The sequence below is a fragment of the Lynx rufus genome, unplaced genomic scaffold (assembly GCF_022079265.1).
Source record: "Lynx rufus isolate CCGP_SWC_20201006 ecotype Redwood Valley unplaced genomic scaffold, mLynRuf1.p SCAF_16, whole genome shotgun sequence".
Lineage (NCBI taxonomy): Eukaryota > Metazoa > Chordata > Mammalia > Carnivora > Felidae > Lynx > Lynx rufus.
Genome location: NW_025814830.1, coordinates 34,319,255 through 34,336,605, shown reverse-complemented (window position 1 = coordinate 34,336,605; position 17,351 = coordinate 34,319,255). Strand labels below are relative to the sequence as shown.

Below are 17,351 nucleotides of genomic sequence, written 5' to 3'. Positions count from 1 at the left end.
ACCCCACGTCCTTTTGAAGTCCACACTTGGAGTCTTACAGCGTTTGTTGCCTGTAAATTGCTATTCTTACATATCCACAGATCTTTTGTTTGTAATGCCAAGTGGGTTACTTGAATAACCATGTGAGTGTGTGTTTGTATGTGTGACACAGACAGTAGGATGAGCCAAATATATATAGAAACACAATTCTCTGTGTTTCAAGAGTACCATTAGCCAGGTGATCTGGATTTTACTGAGATTCGCTAAAAATAAATTTCTGAAAGAAAGACGGAGCATACAATGTTTACTTAGGTTTTTTGTTTGGTGTTTTGTTTTGTTGTGTTTTTTTTTTTTTTTCCATTTTTTCCAGGATCTAGTTTTGGGAAGTTGCTTTCACTTATGTTGCATTGTTTCAGATAGTTGCAAATGGTTGAGTATGATACTGATATAAAAACAGTTTTAGTTACTGTATCCTTACTATGTCCACTCCCCTTTTCCTCTATTTCTCAGATGATCTCAGATTCCAAAATCACATCTGCAGAGTAGATGGTTTATCCCTGTGTTCTAGGCAAGGTATCTGAAGCTCAAATAAATGCGTTCACCTCTCCAGTTCATATGGTTAGAGACCTAAATATTAGCTTTGTGTTTTATGACTTCAAAAACCTATGCTATCCCCTTCTGCTTCCGTTATTTTTAACAGAAGGGGCCATCAAAACCCAAGTTAGGATTATAATGCAATTTACTTATCAGAGGCTATGGGTAAATGTAAAGAAAAGTATGGCAGAAATAATTTCCAGCATAAATGAGGGATAACACCATTTGGATGGCTTGAGTTTTTTTAGCAAAAATGCTGTGTCCAAGAGTGATGCATACCAATACCTCTGTCTCAGGAATGCCTTGTATGTGGATGGAAACCTCCAAGAAGGATATATTATTCAAATTTTCTTTTTTTAATAAAAATGCTAATGAAAATGTTAAAATGCACATAAATTAAAATGATCATAAATTAGGATTAATATCACATTAATGAATTATAATCCCATACTCATTAAGATAAAGTGGCATTTCAATATTTGCTCTTGTTAATAAATTTAATACAATAAATGAAAGGGATACATTTTGAGATTCAATAAATATTTGATGTAATCTTATGCTTTAACTTTTTAAAATATGCAAAAGTAAAGTAGGAGATCTAGATGCATTTGGATTCTTTGTTGCTATTTTATGTCTTTTTTTTATATTCTTTTCTTTTCATTTATTGAAGTGCTAAATACAATTTAAATTGGCAAAGAAAGCGATAGAGCCTGTTCTGAATAAAAGTGATCCCAAGAGAACACAGTATCTTTGAGTCTAGGAGTTTCTTTCCATGCAGCAGCAATTTTTTTTTAAGGAACAAGTATTTGAAATTTGAAATCTTACAGTGAAATACCTGGAAGATAGATAGATAGATACACGCACAGACACACACACATACATACATACATACATACATACATACTGAAGATATGTACATTTAAGCACTATTTTCAGCCATAATTCAGTGAATTTTCCTTTAAAAATGCAAACTAGGGCGCCTGGGTGACGCAGTCGGTTAAGCGTCCGACTTCAGCCAGGTCACGATCTCGCGGTCCGTGAGTTCGAGCCCCGCGTCAGGCTCTGGGCTGATGGCTCAGAGCCCGGAGCCTGTTTCCGATTCTGTGTCTCCCTCTCTCTCTGCCCCTCCCCCGTTCATGCTCTGTCTCTCTCTGTCCCAAAAATAAATAAACGTTGAAAAAAAAAATTTAATAAAAAAAAAAATGCAAACTAAAATATATACAGTTTTGTTTTTAGTTTTTTAACAGGACTCAATGTAGTATGAAGAAGATGTACCATGTGTCAGAACACTCCTGTCTCACTCTTGAGAGTAAGCTGACAATTTTAAAAGAGGGGTTCTGTTTTCCCTAGTACTTACCAGAATGCTTCAGGTAGGGTAGGTATTCAGTAAATTTTTGCCCTTGTAACCAAACTAACATAAGTTCAGCCCTTGGTGAGACACAGAAACTATACCAGGTGGTGTTGTCACACAAAGTAAACTTTTTTGCGACAAATAAGGAGACCATGGGGAGTAATTTCAAAAGCTGTGACTTTTGAGCAAGGGTAACTTTGTTTTCTTTTCTTTTCTTTTTAGGATTAGGATGAATATTTAGAAAGGGGAGCCTTGTCATTGGATGTAGAGGTGGGCATTAAGGTCCCACATGTACCTTAAGGAAACATGCATATTCATATTATATTTGTATGTTATGTAAATGAGGCTTGTGCTCTTCCCAGGGTGGAGATTTTAGTATTGTAATAAGGTAAAGGTAACTGGCAGTCACTCTGTGGTCCATCTGCACAGGTGTGAGTCAGAAGTTTAGTTCAAACTGGTCTGAGTGGTCTGGGTCCATGGAACTCTTCCTCTAAGCAGTTCGTTATTGCTTGAAGGATAATTTTGGTTTCCGTCATGGGATATTGTACCTATAGGGTCTTTTGCTTGAATAAAGAGATAAGCTGGAAAGAAGAGCTTACAGAAAGGTGTGGAACAAAGGTCAGTGGGTACAAGCAGGTAAAAGTAGTAAAGGTTAGGCCTTGGGGGTCTAGCTAGTGATGACACCCTGACCTGAGATGAATTTGTATTTCTCCTGCAAAGTTCTGATTTTGCAAAGGGGACCCTTTTCTGGCCCCGCTGTTCTTTATAAAATGGGAATAATTTTCCAGGACCAGAAAAATTGTACAAATCAAAGAAGAGAAGGTCATAGAAAATATAAGATCTTGCTATACTTCAGGTTGGATTGTTTTTGTTTTTCTAACAGGTAGACCTGAGTTGAATTATGGGTCTACTGCACTTGATCCCATCAAATAGAAACATTGGAGAGGTTATGATGGGCCTTGTCACACCTCACTTTTCTCATGTTTCGTGTGAAATAGTCTAACTTATCGACTTCTGGAAAAGTTAAGAGAATTATCATATAAGCAAATCCCATAGTTGTTGACACTATGATCCATTAAATGATCCATTAAAGGTAGCTAAGAACAACTTTAAATAAATGTATTAATAAATGGAAAAGAATACATGATTTTTGTGTTTTCCTCTTGATATTTTTATCATTCTAAATGTATGGTTGAGTGTCTGACTTTGGCTAAGGTCATGATCTCGCCATTACTGAGTTCTGGCCCCACGTGGGGCTCTGTGCTGACAGCTCAGAGCCTGGAGTCTATTTCAGGTTCTGTGTCTTCCTCTCTCTGTACCTTATCCACTCATGCTCTGCCTCTCTTTCTCTCAAAAATAAATAACCATTAAAAAAAAAAACTGTTCGAACTAATTTGTATACATTTTATTGTATTTCATTTTGTTTTATAATATTTTTTTAATTTTGTGTTTAATGTTTTATTTATTTTTGAGAGAGAGAGATAGAACACAAGTGGGGAAAGGGCAGAGAGAGGGGACACAAAATCTGAAATAGTCTCCAGGGTCCAAGCTGTCAGCACAGAGCCCGATGTGCGGCTCAAACTCACAAGCTGTGAGATCATGTCCTGGGCCGAAGTCAGACGCTTAACCGACGGAGCCACCCAGGTGCCCCTATGTTTCATTTTGATTGATATGCATACAGTGCCTAAACTCTTTGTACAACTACCGTTAGAATAAATTGATGATGTTAGAATGAATGTAGAAAGAACCAACTTGATACTCAAACAGAAGGTGGTTAAAAAATAACTTTGCAAATTGCCTCATTGCTAACCGATGTCACTTTGCATTTTAGCTACACACAGACCTGGATCCTGGAAGCAAAAAAATCAAGTATATCCTGTCAGGTGATGGAGCTGGGACAATATTTCAAATAAATGATATAACAGGAGATATCCATGCTATAAAAAGACTTGACCGTGAGGAAAAGGCTGAATATACTCTAACAGCTCAGGCAGTGGACTGGGAGACAAACAAGCCTCTGGAACCTCCTTCTGAATTTATTATTAAAGTTCAAGACATCAACGACAATGCGCCAGAGTTTCTTAATGGACCCTATCATGCTACAGTGCCAGAGATGTCCATTTTGGGTAAGTATGCTTCCAATTTCACAGAAATATTAAGAGTCCTCTTTAAAATAGCTCCTGGCATCTGGGCTGGTGTGTTGCTGAATGAAAGACATTTATTACCGTCTTATCTCTGATTTGCATTTCCAAATCCCCTTTTTTGGCCTAAGTTCCACAGCTCAATAGCTTTAGTCCCTTAGTAATAGGAACTGACGAAGCAGTTTTATTAAAATATCTCTCCTTACAACGATAGTACTTCAATAGGCTGAATTTGTATTCCTCTCACAAACTTGTAGTTTGAGTATTGTTACTGAGATGGATTTATCAAGATTTGTTCCAACATGCCAGACTAATCCTATTGATATTTGCTTGATGTTTAATTATTTGTTTGTGTATATTCACATGCAGATGCCACACATAGAGAAAGAGAAAACGGTCTAAATCTGTAGTCAGCCAGATATTGGATTGAGCTGGTGGGTCAAGTCAAGAGTGAATTAGGAAATCACAGTTGCCAGAGACTTCTTTGTAACTGAGCTTTCTGTAGGAGCACTGCATTCACCAGTGTCCTGCTCATACTTGTTTGCAGGCATTCAAGTATCCGTTATATTTTATTGAGCAGTATATATTTCAAAACATGATTTTCTCCCTTTTCTTTTACTGTTTTTGGATATCCTTATCTATCTTCCACCCCTGGCCTTGGTCTAGGAAACACCTTTTTCTAGACTTTATACTATTAGAGGAAAGGTGTTAGACCTCTTCCGTACCTGACAAGATAAGGCGGGATCCAAAATTCAGAGTCTGAGATTACAAAAGTCATTCTTATGTATGTAATAAGTACCCCAGCTTATTTCAAATTGCATTTAAGACAACCTACAAGGATATGTGCAGTGCAGCAAAGTCACGTAAATTAAAGCAGGTGAAATGATGAGACAACTAGAAGACACAAGTAAACATATAAATTGAAGGCCACAATTAGGTAAATAGCTTGGCTTCATTTGATTTCTTTGCTCTTAACCTACATTATAACTTTGGTAAATAGACCCACTGCAACAGTGTATGAGCATTTTAGGTCTTCCTATCTTACCCATGTTATCTCTTGCCAGGACTCCACTTTACCCATCTCTTGTGCAAGGAATTCTACTTTCTTCTTGTTCTTGTTCTTGTTCTTGTTCTTGTTCTTGTTCTTGTTCTTGTTCTTGTTCTTCTCCTTCTCCTTCTCCTCCTTCTCCTCCTTCTCCTTCTTCTCCTTCTCCTCCTCCTTCATCATCGTCGTCGTCGTCATCATCATCATCATCATCATCATCAAAATCCAGTTGCTCTTCTACACCTGGTTGAAATGACCTGTTTTCTAGGGAAACTTCTATGGCTTTCTAGCAAGCAATTAGCTTTCTACCATCACCACAAGAAAACACCCACAAATGAGCAAAAGCATCTCCACGTTTATACTTCTTTAAGAATCTGACATGCAGGGGCAGCTGGGTGGCTCAGTTGGTTAAGCTTCTGACTTTGGCTCAGGTCATGATCTCACACTTCTTGAGTTTGAGCCCCCCATTGGGCTCTGTGCTGACAGTTCAAACTCTGAAGCCTACTTCAGATTCTGTGTCTTCCTCTCTCTGCCTCTCCCCTGTTTGCGCTCGCTCGCTCTCTCTCTCTCTCTCTCTCTCTCTCAAAAATAAACATTAAAAGAATTAAAAATCTGACATGCAAACAGGAACTCAGAAACTATTTTTTTCTTTTTTTGCCCTCCTCTTTTTCTTTGATCAACTCATTTAGAGCAAAGAATTTCTCTAATTTGTCTTTTTATTTTTTATCTAAATTATAGTAAGATGGTTTTAAAGGACTCCTGATACCTACAATACATACAGAACACTTTGTCTTAATTGCTAATAAGTGATGAACTGTTGATTGCAATTCATGATTATGATTCCTGCATCATAATGACCAAATCTATATCTATTTATTGTAAATATGTCAGAGGCTTCCTTTACTGTGTATATGAGTCATGTACTTGATAAATACATTGGGAAAGAAAACCCCCAAAACTTCTGAAGACTTCAAGATCATTCAGCTAAGAAAAGCATGTTAAACATAATATTAGCTACATAATACAGTGTATAAATGTATACTTATGTATGCATTTTTTCCTCTGTTTAAAAGATTTTTCTTGATAAGTAAGTAGAGACTAAAGGAAATAACATAATATTAGCTACATAATAGTGTATAAATATACACCTATGTATTCATTTTCTCAATAATTAAGTAGAGACTAAAGGAAATCATCTATAGTAACATATATACAGTTATTTTTTAAAAGATGTATAGCCTTTGACATCTCTTCCAAAAACCTGTGGTTTTTGCTGAGATTGAAAGTGTGGTTTTTGAAGTTAGATGGAGTTTTGAATCCTAGTTCCATCCCTTATTATCTGGTTGACTTTGAAGTTCAGGGAGGTTAAATTATTGCTTATTTTCCCAAGCTATAATGCAAAGATAATAATTTCCATCTTGCTTTCATTGTGTGAGAATCGCATGAGAAAACACAAGGTAAACGTATGCTGTAAAGTAAGTAATTGTGCAGAATTGGCTGTTGCAATTTTTAAAATCATTTTTATTAATCTGTTTCCCACGTTACCTTTGGACCTTTGCTCAAGTATTGATTTTACACATTGGGTGTCTGGTTTCTGTTTGACTCCAGCCTCTCTGGTTAAAGGAAGCAGAGGCAGCTGCACTATTTTATTGTCAACTGTGAATTATTCCCTTCATTTCTCATGAAGGTGAATATCAGGATGAAGGTCAGCTACTATCTCCTTTCTCTCCCCATTACCACTGTTCTCTCTCAGCCTGGCTCTTCCCTCCCCTCCTTAGTTCTTTCATTTTTCTTCCTTTGCTACTGCAGAAATGCCAGCACTTGCACCTGCACACCCTGAGGAATGCCAGCAAGGACTGGGGGTTTCATTGTGCAGAAAGTGAAAAATAAAATTCTAATTGAGAAATTTACCAATATTAAATTGAAATGAATGTGATGTTCAAGAACTGTCTGCCAGCTGACAGGCTGTCAAGACAAAACACACATATATATTTGCCCAAATGGCAGCCAAATTATTTTAGAAATATCTTACTTGGAAGCTAGAGACACAGCTCTTTTATATTCTGTGAATTTCAGAACTTGATGAGAATTCTCTTTTATAGCAATACCACATAAAGAGTGGCATGTGAGCTTGTCTGATTTTAACTGTGAATCCCAAACTAGCATTGTTGAGGTGGGTTTTTCAATGCAGATTTGCCTATACCTATTGAGTTTCAGACAACATAGATATTTTGAATGCTGTGGTACATTGGGGTGAAGGGTGTTTAACCCTGACCATATGCCTAAACCTGTGTTCAGATAAAATAAACTTTTTATTTGAGTTGAAAATAGAATCTCAGATTAGTGGCCTGCAAATCTGCCTTCTATTTGTGTGACAAAATCTGTAGAAGCCTTACTTTATAGTGTGCACAGTGATCTCTACCTAAATAAATATGTTGGGAAGAATTTAGTGATTATATGTAAAGTACTTGGCAGAGCAAAGAGTTAGTGGCCAGGGTGTATGAGTTTCTTTACAGCCATCCATTCGTGAGTTACTTCTACTAGTAAGATTCAGTAACCTATATGAATGCCTTGGTCAATGAAAAACTTCTCAGCAAGCCTTACCTTTTTATTTCAAAAAAATACATATGTTGGAATGAACCCTGTTTCATTCAAAAGGCCATATTAGTGAAAGTAGTGGTGAAGGAATGAGAAGTCAAATAGTACTTAAGCTGCTGGATGTTACTGCATTGTAGAGTACACAATTATATGATATATAACACTAGAGGTTTTCTTAGTTTTCTTTGTGATTCCGGGCTTCTCTAAGGATGATCAACGTGTATTGAAAAGTTGCTATATGCCAGAAGCTGTGTTAAATGCTTTTAATATCTGCGACAGCCCTCCACCACCAGTACTGATATTAACTTCCTTATTTCTCATATTTTTAATCAGAAAAACGGGGAAAATAATAGCTAATCCAAATCCAGATATTAAGTGAAGGAGCTGGGATTTAAATCCAGACATCTGGCTCTAGCTCTCATGGGTTTAACCAGTATGCTGTACTCATCTTTGATAATATCTCTAGAGAATTTTGTTTATATGAGCACTATGTTTCTGCTACATATATATAATAGTTAATGTTTTTCCAAGGTAGATGATCCCTTGAGGTCAATATACTTTGCAAATTATATAAAAAACGAAGACAGGATTTGGAAAGGAAAAGTTTGCGTAGAGAGTTGCACAATTTTCAACCTAGGCACAGAAGCACTTTACAAATTTAAGAACAATGCATCACATACATATTCAGATAACAATAAAATTAATTTGGAGCCATGTGGTGAAGACTGACCCTGAAGTGCTGCTAATATAATAAAGATTAAAGGGAGTAACTGAGATTGACTCTGAATTTCCTGGTTGTGAATGCAAAAGGAGAATGTACTATCCACCAAAAATATCCACCAAAATATCAGGAGAAAGTTAAGAGATGACTTAGTATGATATATTTTATTTTGTTTTATTTTTTTTTTAAATTTTTTTAACTGTGAACTTTTTTTTTTTTTTTTCAACGTTTATTTATTTTTGGGACAGAGAGAGACAGAGCATGAACGGGGGAGGGGCAGAGAGAGAGGCAGACACAGAATCGGAAACAGGCTCCAGGCTCTGAGCCATCAGCCCAGAGCCCGACGCGGGGCTCGAACTCACGAACCGCGAGATCGTGACCTGGCTGAAGTCGGACGCTTAACCGACTGCGCCACCCAGGCGCCCCAATTTTGTTTTATTTTTTAATGTTTCTGTTTTGAGAGAAAGAAAGAGTGTGGGTTGGGAAGGGGGAGAGAGGGGGCAGAGGATCCAAAGCAGGCTCTATGCTGACAAGCAGTGAGCCCGATGAGAGGCTTGAACTCGTGAACTGAACTGTGATCATGATCTGAAGTCAGACGCTCAACTGGCTGAGCCATCCAGATGCCCCAGTAAGATCTATTTTAAAAAGGCAATTCTTACTGCTTTCCAAAGACTCACAACTGAAGCGGTTATGGAAGTCAATACACAATACACACATAAACTCATTCTCCGTGAACACGAACTCACACAAAGGAAAATGTTAAAATTTGAAAATAATTTCCGTCATTTTCTATCTTCTCTTGCCATTAATATTAAGCCTTTTCGTTATAAATATGTCCTTTTATGATAAACATCCTCAAATCTTCTCATGAGGAAGGCCCACATAAAATACTTATTATTTATTTGGTGTTTTTTATCATCTTTGATTTGGAATATATTTAATCTTAGAGAAAAGGAGTAAATGTAGTCCAAGTGTATTTTCCTTGAACCATTTGAGAGTGAGTTGCTGACTTGATGCCCCATCACCATGGAAAACCTCAGTAAGTCCTTCCCACAATGCACAATGCAGCCATCACCATCAGGAAATTTATATTGATGTACCATTGCTATTGAAAGCACAGAACTCAGTCACATGTCTCCAATCATGGCAGTAATGTTCTTTTGTATTAAAAGTATCAAATCCAAGACTGTAGGTACATTACCAGTATGTGTCCTTAGAGTGCTTCAATCTGGAATGGTTCTTAAGTCTTTCCTTTGCTTTTATGACCCTTCTACTTGGACATTATAGAAGAGTTAATCTATAGAATTCCTTAGTTAGGGTTTGTCTGAGGTTTCCTTGAGATTAGATCCAGAATATGCATCTTGGAAAGTGATATCACAAATGATATCTTATTGATTTGTATCACGTGGTACAAGATTTTGACATTATTGGTGGTAATAACTTTTGATGACTTCATTAAGGCAGTGTCCACCATGTGTCTCCATTGTAAAGTTATTTTATTTTTACTCTTTGTACTTAATAACAACTTTGTGGGCAGATGCTTTGAGCCTAAGTAAATATCTTATTCTTCATCAAATTACTACACCCCCAGTTTTAGCATTCATTGAAGTTTCTTGGCTGAATTATTACCATGACAGCTGCCAAATGGTGGTTGTACTAATTCCCTCATTCCGTCTGCATTGATTACTTGATATTCTTCTTTAAGGAAAAACATTCTTTTCTTCCCATTTATTTGCTTGTGTATTTATGTTAATTTGGACTTCTAGATTTCTGTTTTATTTAGTGAGCTATATACTGTTATTATCATTATTTATTTTAATGCCATGATAATAGTTATGAATCATATTTGTATCAGACTTGGTCATGACATGCTCTTGAAACTTGTTCTGTGTCCTATTGACATGCCTCATCATTCTTTGGGTACAGTCTTATCTCTGGCGAGAGTGTTCTAGGTTTTTTTGTATTTTCCCTACCCTGGCCCTGGAATTTGCCATTTATACAAAAACACTTGGTTCCATTTAAAACAGACTTGTATTTGGCGCCAAATTCAGGGTATTGGTTGTATGCATTGCTACCAGGGTGTTGCTCCTCCCATATCTTCTCAGTGGACAGGGCAGAACGAAGTAACATATGAGAGCATGTGTATACACACACACACACACACACACACACACTTATCTGTATTGAGTTGAACAGTGTTCCCCTCAAGTTTTGTCTGCCAGGACTTTAGATTTTACCTTTATTTGGAAATAGAGTCTTTACAGATGTAAGTAGTTAAGTCCAGGCCATGAGTTAGATAGAGGCAGAGATTAGAATGCTGCCCTAAGAAATGTCAAGAGCTACTAGTAGCTGGAAGGGGCAAGGGAACATCCTTCAGAAGAAATGTGGGCCAGTCAACACTGATTTTGGACTCCACCACTGTGAGACAATAAATTCCTACTGTTCTCAGCAATCCAATTTGTGATCATTTGTTATGGTAGCCTTCAGAAACTAATGCACAATCGATCTATTGAAAACCATAAGTTTGTCTCTAAACCTCCAGTTCTAATGCAACAACAGAGAGTTCATTATATATTTTTTTCCCTTCTCCAGCTGTAAGAAACTGGAGTTTCCTTATCCTCAATGTATTTATTATTTGGATCACCCTTCACATCCTGTAATAAGGGATTTCCATTTGCTCCTTCTGCCCAACCCCAGATCTCTCACATAAATGTTTGTCTGCTGTCATACTCTCCCTTCATCTTTCTATTCTTACACAGATTAGTATCTTGCCCAGTCACACTTACTGGCTTTTGCACGAAATTGTTCAGATGGCAGGAAAACAGGAATGGAGGCAGAAAACTTATACTACTCTCTACTTTTGTTCTCCTCTATTCCTCAGTTGTTTCTTGTTGTATACTGGACCTATAGCAACATTTTCCAATCTGTATTCAAAATAGGTTTACTAAAAAAATCAAATTCAATTGATAAACACTGAATTTTGGAAAATGCAATGTTTTTTGTACTTCTGAGTCTTTATTATTATGTCATAATTTGATAAATTTGTATTACATGCTCTTTCAGAGATTGAGACATTTATATGATCCCAGAAGCTATTTTTTAAATAAATATTTTGCAGCACTGCATAATTTTATACTATACAAGCTTTACAAACACATGTCCAAAGAGAAGAGATTTTTGATTCTATGCAAGGCCACATATTAGTTTAGCATGTAGCTAAATAGTAAAATTTGCAGTTTCTAAAGAGTGAATTAAAAATTATGACAACTGTAGCTTACATGGATTAACTTGTCATTCTTGTCACTTCCTGGTACTTATTTCAGTCATATGAACAAGATTCCCAAAGTAATAAAGAGTTCATTCCCGTATTCTTTTTTTATTATTATTAAAGAAACCTTTTTTGTCACATAAGCTTAAAAGATCAAAGAATGTTCATACTAACAAACAGTCTTAAGCTTCACATTCTCCTTTCTTACAATGTAGAGGTTGTAGATTTCTTGTCTGGATTTAAAAAAAAATGGTACTTTTCTCTATTTTAATGGAAAGATGCAAAATGAAGAAAGGGAAATACATATCTTGATGGATTTGATTATATTTTTTTGTCTTGTTTGATTCAGAGTGATGAGCAAAACTGCAATTCTTTAGGAAAACATGGGTAGGAAATCATGGGGATTGAAATAAATACTCTCAAAAGAAATCCAGCTGCTCTACCTGATATGAATGCCTATAACAGCTGTGGTTCCAAAACTCAAAGATGACGTGAGGATTGTGTAGTTTCTATTTTGCATAAGGAAGCTAACCTTCATTAGGGATACATATTTGAAATACTGAAAGTATTCTCCTATCAGCAAATCTGTACTTATCATAAGGAAAATTAAAATACCTCCAGAAAAACTTTGTATTATAGGTTGAGGTTTGAGAAACCAAGGTAGTATTCTACCTAGACAATCCAATGATCTGCTGTCTTCCTTGTCTTTTTGCCCTCATATGAGAATTAATATTTTAGGACTCACCATATTTATTGATTCCAGAAGCAAAAGGGCAAGTCCTCTGTAAGTTATTCAAGCCGTGCTTGTGTCCAGAGCTCTGTGAATTAGCATCAACACCCACAGTGTTAGGAGTTTTTCTGTTATGTTGTCATTCCAGGAAATCATGAATTAAAAGGAACCAAAGAGTAAAAGCTTATAGAGTTCAATCTTTGCCCACATTCGCCTGCTAGAGACATGAATCAACTGCATGTCAGGGCAGCTCCAAAACATGCATTTGTGAAATTCTGAAGTCTTGGCTGAAAATGAATGTAGGACACCTTTGTCAATATATTTTTGGTATCAGCATGCTCTTCTCAGAACCTTGCCTCTTGGAGCTGGTGGGAATTCCTTAGAATGTCTATGCATTTATTAATATTATTTCTTTAACTTTGATATTTGTGCATGATGGGCTTAATAATAGTACTTCCTGGATTCACTGGACTTTAAAAATTACCGTTTGATTTTTTTAGAACCAAACGCTTTATTCCTTGGTTGTTTTATGAGGTATGTGTTGTTGTTATTTCCTATTCTGCTTACCAATAACTTCACATAGAGAAAAACAATGAGATTTATATGGCGAGATTCCTATATGTGTAGATAAGCACATAAATTAATAGATAAAAAGTGATAGAGCTGTTAAAAGGGAAAAATAAAGATACACAGATATGTAAAATGTAGACCTATGGATAAAAGAGCTGTGTGTGTGTGTGTGTGTGTGTGTGTATGCGCGCGCGCGTGCGTACGTACTTGATATACAATTCGATATCCTAAAAAAAGACAAAAAATAGTTATATAGGAGGCTGTAAATGAGAATACATGGATTGGTTCAAATACATCTCCCATTGTAAGGGAACAGGTTTTTATCCCTTGTGCCTGCATTTGAAGAGTTTAAAGTCAGTATAACCATATTTGTTGCCAAGAAGATTTTATTCATTTTCTTTTTGTCAGTGAGCATGACACCAAAGAGTCTTCCCTATATAACCCTGTCACAGTTTTCAGATCTCATCATTATCGAACAATTATGAATCTTTGCAAGCCACAGGAGCCATCTGAGTTCAAGAAATATATTCAATGTGGGAGAAGGGGAGAAGGTGTCTGGGGAGGAAGACCACAGAAGTAAAAGTGACATTTTCATCACATTATATCAAGGGTACCTACTATCAGTAGGATTTATTCTTGTTGATGTTAATCTTGATCACTTGGCTGAGGTATTATTTTATTAGATTCCTCTACCATAAAGTTACTCTCTCCCTCCTTTTCCATACTGTACCCTTTGGAAGGAAGTGTCAGTGTGCAGTATATATTTAAAGAGTGGAAGGTTATGCTTTCCTCCCACACCACATAATAGCATTGCTCATGTGATTTCTCATACATATGAGAGTTTTCTCTTCTGTATTTTTCCTTTCTTTCTTTCTTTTTCTTTTTTCTCTCCTCTCCTCTCCTCTCCTCTCCTCTCCTCTCCTCTCCTTTCCTTTAACCAATATGTGTACTCAAGTGTTATTTATTTTGTACCTTGGCTTATAATCCAATACAACTTTATTTTCTTGCTCAATTTCTTTGTCAGCTTTGGCCACTGGAAGCCATTTTAGTTGTTTCCTGTGTCCTTTTAACATCCATCCATCCATCATTATCATCATCATCATCATCAGTACTTTGGTTTAGATTTTAGCACTTATTTACTTTCTTACTTTCTTGCACTACATGATGCTCCAGGCTCATCTTGTATAATTATTACTCCAATTCTAGAATAAACTATTTTTCCAAGGAGCCCCAGTTCCTTTTATTGGAGTGTTACAAACCAAGATGAGTATTGGGTGTATTTGTTCCTACTGAGTTGCCTTTGCTTCTAGGCCCTCTCAGCTGATACAGGGAGGACAAATATATGTGGATATCCTAAATTATACACACACACACACACATATATATTGTACAAATATATATGGATAGTAGTATATGTACTAATCTACTAATCCATGTATTAGTATATACGTTAGTATGTTAGTGTATTAGTATGTTAATGTGTATATATACACACACAGTATACTTATATACACACATATACAAACATATACAAACACTCACACACTTAGGTCCCCCCTTTTCCCCCATCGCCCTCAGTAAATTCTAAAATACATATGTAATATAGTGGCATTATTTTCTCACAGGTTATATTTTATTTTATCCTGGGAAACTCTATTATCCATTTTTTTAATTTGCATATATTAAGATTTACTCATTGTGCTATAAAGTTTAATAGTTTTGATAAGTATGTTGTGCCATGATTCCATCATTACAGTATCATACAGAATATTTTACTGCTTTAAAAATATCCCTTGAGCTTTACCTATTAAACTTTCTCATATCCTTAACTCCCAGTAAGCACTGATCTGTTTATTGATTCTTTCCTAGAATGTCCTACAAAGAAATAATATAGTATGTAGACCTTTCACTTAGTAGTATGCACTTAAGATTCATTCATCCATGTTTTTGCATGGCTTAATAGTTCATTCCTTTTAACCAATAAGTAGTATTGAGTCATATGGATTACCATAGTTTGTTTATCCATTCACCTATTGAAGGATATTTTTATTGCTTCCAGTATTGTGTGATGATAAATAAAGCTGCTCTAAACATTCATGTATAAGTTTTTGTTTAGAAATTAGTTTTTTTATGTTTATTATTATTTTTCTTATTTTTGAGAGAGAGAGAGTGAGCGAGCATGAGCAAGGGAGGGGCAGAGAGAGAGGGAGACACAGAATCTGAAGCAGGCTCCAGGCTCCAGGCTGTCAGCACAGAGCCTGATGCAGGGTTCAAATCCATTAACTGTGAGATCATGGCCTGAGCTGAAGTAGGACCCTTAACTGACTGAGCCACCCAGGTGCCCCTAGAAGTTAGTTTTAAATTTAGTTGGATAAATATCTAGGGGTATGACTGCTTATATTTAATTTTATAAGAAATTTTAATTGGTTCAATGGAAGTACTAACCACAAAGCCCTATCTATAATCTACAAAACACTATAAAGATATCCCTCTTTGATCATCAGGTCATCAAAAACCTAGAATAGAAAGCAATCAGTTAATATAGAGATGGACGTAAGTACTTGAATGAGTTCCAGTCATCACATTACAAACAGGAACTATCTTTAAATACTGTCAGACCTTTGGAAATGCAACCCAAGAGGATTTTTTTTAATTTTTTTAAATGTTTTTTTTTTTTTTTTGAGAGAGAGAGAGAGAGAGAAAGCATGAGCAGGAGAGGGGCAGAGAGAGAGAGAGAGAGAGAGAGAGAGAGAAAGCATGAGCAGGAGAGGGGCAGAGAGAGAGAGAGAGAGAGAGAGAGAGAGAGAGAGAGAAAGCATGAGCAGGAGAGGGGCAGAGAGAGAGAGGGAGACAGAGAATCCGAAGCAGGCTCCGGGCTGTCAGCACAGAGCCTGACGCGGGGCTTGAACTCACAAACTGTGAGATCATGACCTGAGCCGAAGTCGGATGCTCAACTCACTGAGCCACCCAGGCGCCCCCATTTTTTTTAATCTTTCCTTTATTCTGGTCAAAATGAGTCCTCTTTATTCTATTCTTTGTGTGTTGTTCATAGGCACTGTTCACCAGCTTGCCACTAACAACATTACTCTGCCCATTCCTGCTTTTTGAAAGTTTGTGTGAAAAGGAATGAGTGAAAAAATGAGTGTCTTCTAGTCCATAACCACCTATGGAGAACCTACCTCTTTCAGGCTGTAGTGAACATCCATTGAGTGTCTGCCTAACTCATGCTGTGTTTAATCTCTGCTAACTGTCCATCTCCCTGTTGACAGTATGGATAATTAACAGTCGGTTTATATAAGGTTGCTTCTGTTCTGGAACACAGGTAGACGTTTGATCACATCGAATTTACTTAGTCTCAACCCCAGGAATTTGCCATGAAGACTCAGAAGATTTTGAAATAGTATCTTTCTAAGCAGCTCAACATGTAAATATGTGAACATGTAAATCACTATATAGACATCATCTTTTCACGGTGTCTATTAGAGAAATCAAAACGGTACACTTGACCGAGAGAGGTAGGGAGATGAACTAAGTAACAAAGAAAAGAAAATGATGAATAAGTAACAAAGAAAAGACTCTGCAAGTTCTTACTGGATTTTTTAGTCTCTGGTTTTCTAGAAACATACTGAGTCTTAGGTAATTCCCATCACTGGCTTCCCGTGATACTCCATCCATACATGACAACTCCACAAGGGGAGGGACATATTATGTTTCTTAAAAACAAATTTCATAAGAAATATATAATTGTCTTTTGTGTGTTGTCGGTGCCAGTGGAAAGAAATTATTCAGAGGAAGTTTGGTCTATTAGAGAAGGGATATAGAAGCATTTTTCTTCTTGGATATGTTAACTCTGTATAAAGATAATCAATATTTATGCACATTGAAATTATATGAAGTTCTTTTTTCATTATATAAACCTAGAGAATAGACTATCACTCTTGTGTCTTCCTTCTGAAACATCTTGGCTCTTCAGGGCAGGGTGTGGCATTAGGAATATGTCGTGCTTATCTTCATAATATAATATGAGTAAAAGAGGAAGTTTTGTCTTCATCTGCCATCAACTGCTGCTCATTTAAACACAATGAACTGAAATATTACATTCTTGGGAATGTTTAAACTGGAATTGGGGATGGGATATCCCTTCTCCCAGGCTTTTGAAAAGGTCGTGTATCTCCTTGACCTGGGAAAGAAAGAGAAAATGAGTGAAGGAATATTCTCTGTTCAGTATGAAAAAAGACCCTTCATGCCAAATGCAATGTCACTCTTCCACCCATTTATATTCATAGATGCTTTTAATGGATGTCAGATAACATGCCATCTTCTGTGCTTTGTTCTTTTAAAAATCACTATTAAA

At 36.5% G+C, this 17,351-nt stretch overlaps 1 protein-coding gene across 2 annotated transcripts in view; it reads left to right on the top strand.

Annotated features, from left to right (window-relative positions):
* Positions 1 to 17,351, top strand: part of CDH8 (cadherin 8) — a 347,905-nt gene that overhangs the window by 96,800 nt on the left and 233,754 nt on the right. For both annotated transcript variants that reach the window (XM_047079229.1, XM_047079228.1), the window contains exon 2: positions 3,756 to 4,050. In XM_047079229.1, the coding sequence (XP_046935185.1) occupies positions 3,756 to 4,050 (295 nt within the window). The remainder of the gene's footprint in view (positions 1 to 3,755; positions 4,051 to 17,351) is intronic.